Here is a 2,185-nt window from a genome sequence, read left to right as displayed (position 1 = left end):
GTGATCTTTGATCTTGGACTGCACCATTTTAAGCTTACTATAGTTGGAATTTTTCAAACTCGGTTCTCAATTGTTGCCCTCCACCTGTTTGCTAAAATGCCTTCATTTGTTTTGCAAAGTCATGGAAATGAGTTATTTTCTTTATAATGTGAACATAAGGGCAAGCTTGTTGTTTCTTCATATAAGGTCCAATATACTATTATGGCAGAGGTACAGATTTGGCAGCTTGGTTCATGGAAAAAAGTTGGTGCCTTGCAATCTCATAGTTTAAAAGTAACACTGATGGAATTCTCACATTTTGGCGACGTCTTTGATTGGAGGAGGCGCACGGACCTGAGCTGGGTGCGAAGGAGAAGTGCAGATTTACGCTTCGTAGTGGATGTCGGGTGGTGCTGTTGCTTGCGGATGGGCAGTGTCGCTGGGTGCACAGCCGGAAGTCCGATATGTTGTGATAGAGAAGAGAAATTATTTAGATAAATAATTTAGTTATTTTAATTAATGCCTAATTTATATTAGTAATACTTTTATTTGTATTGTTATGTAATTGGGGTTTTTATAGTGTTTGGGTCTTCTAATTAAGTATCCATTATGAGTACTATATATGTAATTCTTTGAGACTTTGAAGAGTATGAATGAAAATAAATGAAGTTTAATTTTTATAGCTTAATTTTATCTTCCTCTTAATTTTATAGCTTTTCATAGTTTTATTAGATAGTTTTTAGGTTCAGGGTTCTAACATCCTAACATGGTGGGTTGAGCATCTCAGCCCTTCCTTATCCTCTCTTCTTTTTTTTTAATAAGCAATTGATTGATTGATTGAAAAGCTCGCACTAGGGGTGCAACCCTTACAAAAAACAAGGCACTATGGTATACGATATTCGAATAAAGGAAGTTTAAACCATTCGTAGTAGTTTGGTTTAAACTTCGTATATCCACAACCTAACCATCTCCAAGAAAGAAACACAATGTTAGTACACACCACCTCAAAACTAAAAATCTCCCCCCTAAAAATCATGGCATTTCTCATAAGCCAAATACACCAAAGAGTAGCTATCCAAACAAAATTGATCGCAATTCTACGCTTGCCACCTAACGCCTTTTCTTGGATGACTTCGAACCTAAGAAAATCATCCACAGTAATCTCCTCCGCTATATCAAGCCACGAGAATATATAGTTCCAAACCGCTTTCACCTCTTGACAAAAAAAGAATAAATGGGAAGAAGATTCAAGAGAGGAGCCGCACATCACACAATTCGGACACACAACACTAGTCACACCTCTTTTCAACAAATTATCTCTAGTAGGAAGCCGGTCAATAAAAAGCCGCCAAGTAAAGACCTTAATCTTGGGAGGAAGTTTAAGATCCCACATAGTTTTGCTTATGAACCCATAAAAAGCTTCCGTGATTGATCCTCTCTTCTTGATTTTGTTCTTGGTCTTCATAGTTTTGCTTATGTTTTTTTTTGTTTATTTAAGCTTCATGGAGTTACAGAAATTGGAAGGTAATTTTGTGCAAAAGATTTAGAGATTTGGATTTTTGTATGTTAGCATGGTCATGATGATATTTAAAGGTTTAATGATCTTGGTTATTTTGGATTGTTTGTTGTTTTGGTTTATGTTTAAAAAAAAAATTGGTTAATGATTGTATGAGTTTGGATAAAGGTTTTGGATTAGTGTTGTGAGGAAGATGATGATGTTGTGAATGTGAAGAGAACTTGGTTAGTGAAGATTTATGTTTTATGTGCAAAGGTTGTTTGAATAATATTTGATTTCGCGATGAGGGTTTTGGAATGAAAAAGGTTACATAGTGTTAATATTGAGAGTGTTATGTGGAAATATGTGCGTGAGAATGATTAGGCGAATGAAAGTGTGTGTCCTCAATGTTAGAAAAAAATTGTATTTATAACTTATAAATTAAAAGGGAAAATTATGTTAAATATAAAAGAGAATAAAATCCAATTTGATTAAAACAATCAATCAAAAATAAATAAAATAATATTTAATTTTGATTTAGTGACCATTCTTAGGGCTAGTTTGTTTCCGCTTTAAAAAAATGAATTTTTTCTTTGTATTTTTTAAAATAGATTTTACAAAACCGTTTTGAAAAACATTAAAAAAAATTATATTCGTTTTTTCTAAAATGAAACACTCATTTTGACATTCTTTACATAAACATACATTATT

General features: G+C 33.0%; 1 protein-coding gene across 1 annotated transcript; it reads right to left on the bottom strand.

Moving 5' to 3' along the window:
• Positions 1-862: 862 nt before the first annotated feature.
• Positions 863-1,444, bottom strand: LOC131659863 (uncharacterized). The gene has a single exon (XM_058928991.1). The coding sequence runs from the start codon at positions 1,442-1,444 to the stop codon at positions 863-865; it is 582 nt and encodes a 193-aa protein (XP_058784974.1).
• Between the last annotated feature and the right edge of the window lie 741 nt (positions 1,445-2,185).

This window comes from Vicia villosa, linkage group LG1 (genome assembly GCF_029867415.1).
Source record: "Vicia villosa cultivar HV-30 ecotype Madison, WI linkage group LG1, Vvil1.0, whole genome shotgun sequence".
Taxonomy (NCBI): Eukaryota; Viridiplantae; Streptophyta; class Magnoliopsida; order Fabales; family Fabaceae; genus Vicia; species Vicia villosa.
Note: the sequence above shows the minus strand (reverse complement) of the source record. Positions and strands in the feature narration are given on the sequence as shown.